At 42.3% G+C, this 2,500-nt stretch overlaps 1 protein-coding gene across 1 annotated transcript in view; it reads left to right on the top strand.

Moving 5' to 3' along the window:
- Positions 1-2,500, top strand: part of chrnb1 (cholinergic receptor, nicotinic, beta 1 (muscle)) — a 30,709-nt gene that overhangs the window by 27,857 nt on the left and 352 nt on the right. Inside the window, exon 10 of the mRNA XM_076289589.1 lies at positions 1,989-2,500. This exon is cut by the window's right edge and continues 352 nt beyond it. Within this exon, the coding sequence (XP_076145704.1) occupies positions 1,989-2,144 (156 nt within the window). The 3' untranslated portion in view covers positions 2,145-2,500. The remainder of the gene's footprint in view (positions 1-1,988) is intronic.

The raw sequence follows: 2,500 nt of genomic DNA, 5'->3' as shown, positions 1-2,500 counted from the left end.
TCTAAGTACATTACAAGGGATTATTGTCCCAGGAGCAACTTGGGGTTAAGTGCCTTGCTCATCGGTGGATGCCGGGAATTGAACCCACAACTTTTCAGGGTACTGCATGCTAGCCCAGCTCTTTATACACTACACTACCACCACCACACTACCACCACCCACTTTAACACCCTACAGACTGATTCGTATTCACCAATCCACACTCAGAACAAGTGTGTGCTGGGTGTGGATAGAGGAGGATAGAAAAGGTCCACTTCATCTACAGCAGAATTTGACCTCTTCTGGTTCCTAGCTTTGCATAGGTCTACCTTTTATAACCTGTTTTAAATGATTTTATATTATTATATCACAAAATAATTTGAAGGGGCTCATGTCTGATAGTGTCATTCAAATACCACAGAGACTTGCTCGTGGGAGTTCCCTGGGTTGACCTCTGGTTGACCTCTGATTGAAGTGGAGAAGAAAGCAGGTGGAGTACAGTGGTTCTAACACTAGCATCACAAATAGGCCAAACACACACAGTAGTTCAGTGAGCTGGCACTTTTGAACTAATACCAGCAAAACAAAACATGAAAGGGCATAGTGGATTACAGCAGTTAGCAGTTAGCGAAGAGCACAGCTTCAATCAGGACAGACCACCCAGTAGGCCTTTATAGCCACAGATGTTCTGTTCAACACATCTGATTCCACTCATGGAATTGACACCCTGGGTTTCACACTGTTCATAGCAGTATGTCATATCAGGTGTTAACCTAAATGGTTTGACTGAAGACCTGAACTCACACTGCCCTCTTGTGGTCAAAGGTATGCATACAGTACTTCTAGAAAATGTAGAGGAGGTTAGTCAGGCTGAGAATAAGGCTTTGGAATTATAGTATGCATTTTTTAGAAGTACAATAGTGTCTCTGTTTGTGCTAGTGTTTGCTTATGATTAAATTAAGACTAAATGGTGTCAAGATATGATAATAATTGTACTTATATTTGTCTGGAGAGAATGCCATGGAATGCTCCTCCTGTGGTGTAGTATGGGTGATCAGTGATGGGGAAGCCTGGCTTCAGAAAGTAAAACTCCTGCCATGTACTGGTTTTACCTGTGCACCTAAAACAGGGGATTTCACACACATTAGCTTAAGAGCTGAGCTTATAAGAATCAGCTGTTTTTTTTACTGAATGGTTGAAACAAATATTATGTGGTGGGACTTTTACTTTTTGAAGTTGGGTTTCCCATCTCTGTGGATGATGGACATATAGTATCTGTACTTTGTATAAAACTGTCTGCTAAATACAGTATCAGTCGACTTTAAAGCAACACCAAAGATTTTTTTGTACCTTAAAATAATATTTCCAAAATTGTTTCCGTGGATCATCAACTCGTAACAGGGTGAACGGCACTTCTGCATTCGCTTCGCGGCCCTCTATCGGCTATAACCGCACTATGTAAGTTTGCCAGATCGGCTAGCGGATCTGTAGTTCGATGGAATGAGACATAAGAAACTACACATTTGACTTGCATGATGTCGCAATATATAATACTTTCATAAAATTATGCAACATATTCTACCTTGTCTATGGACATCGTTATTTGCAAAGCCGTTGCTGGATAAACAAATAGCGTGCGTGCAAAAGAGGAAAAGTTCTTTGGTGTTGCTTTAATGTTACTGTAACTTCAGTAGTCGACTTACCCTTTACCCAATGGGTTGCTGCTGCTTCTGTGACAGAACAGGACAAGGGGGCTCTGTTGTTTTTTTAGATTGGTGGGGGGGCGGGGGACTGTGCCGTTCTCCTCTTTGTGTGCCTACACACTAATCATCAAATGGGTGATTCCCCACTGACCTCTCCAAATCACTCAAAATAAAGTCAGCAAGCTGTTTTCACCCTCATTTTTTTCTCTCTCGCTTGTCACTTCCTACTTTAGTTTATTTAATTTATTTAATCTTTTCATTTTCTTTCCTTCTTTCTGTTCTGCTCTCTCTCTTTCTCTCTCTCAGCTGAAGGAAGATTGGCAGTATGTTGCCATGGTAGTGGACCGCCTCTTCCTGTGGATCTTTGTCGTTTTCACCACTGTGGGCACACTGGCCATCTTTGCTGATGCCAGTTTCAATGCCACGCCCAGTGACCCCTTCGGTGGCCAATGGAATGCCTAGCTCCGCCTCTTTCCCTGCCCTTCAGCCAATGCGTTCCTCAGCAATGTGTCAGAAGTTCCGCCCCAAAAGTCCAAGGCATATTTCTATTTTAAGTTGCAATACTGTCAAGATATTTTAGAAATACATCAGACACAGGCTTGGGATGCCTTTGATTTACACACACATACACCTGCAAGTTCATATATGTATCCATCATCTACAGACATGATGCCTTTAATAGCAATAGCCCCTCTCTCTCTCTCTCACACACACACACACACACACACACACACACACACACACACATTCTCAGACTCATTCTCACATACAATCATTAAACACTGGCCTTGGATGCCTTTGATCCTCACACACACACA

Source organism: Alosa pseudoharengus, unplaced genomic scaffold (assembly GCF_046254945.1).
Source record: "Alosa pseudoharengus isolate Yale_2024_CS ecotype anadromous, Long Island Sound unplaced genomic scaffold, YU_APseudo_1.1 YU_APseudo_1.1_scf_17, whole genome shotgun sequence".
In the NCBI taxonomy this organism is placed as follows: Eukaryota; Metazoa; Chordata; class Actinopteri; order Clupeiformes; family Clupeidae; genus Alosa; species Alosa pseudoharengus.
The sequence above is the reverse complement of the archived record's forward strand: the minus strand, read 5'-3'. Positions and strand labels throughout refer to the sequence as shown.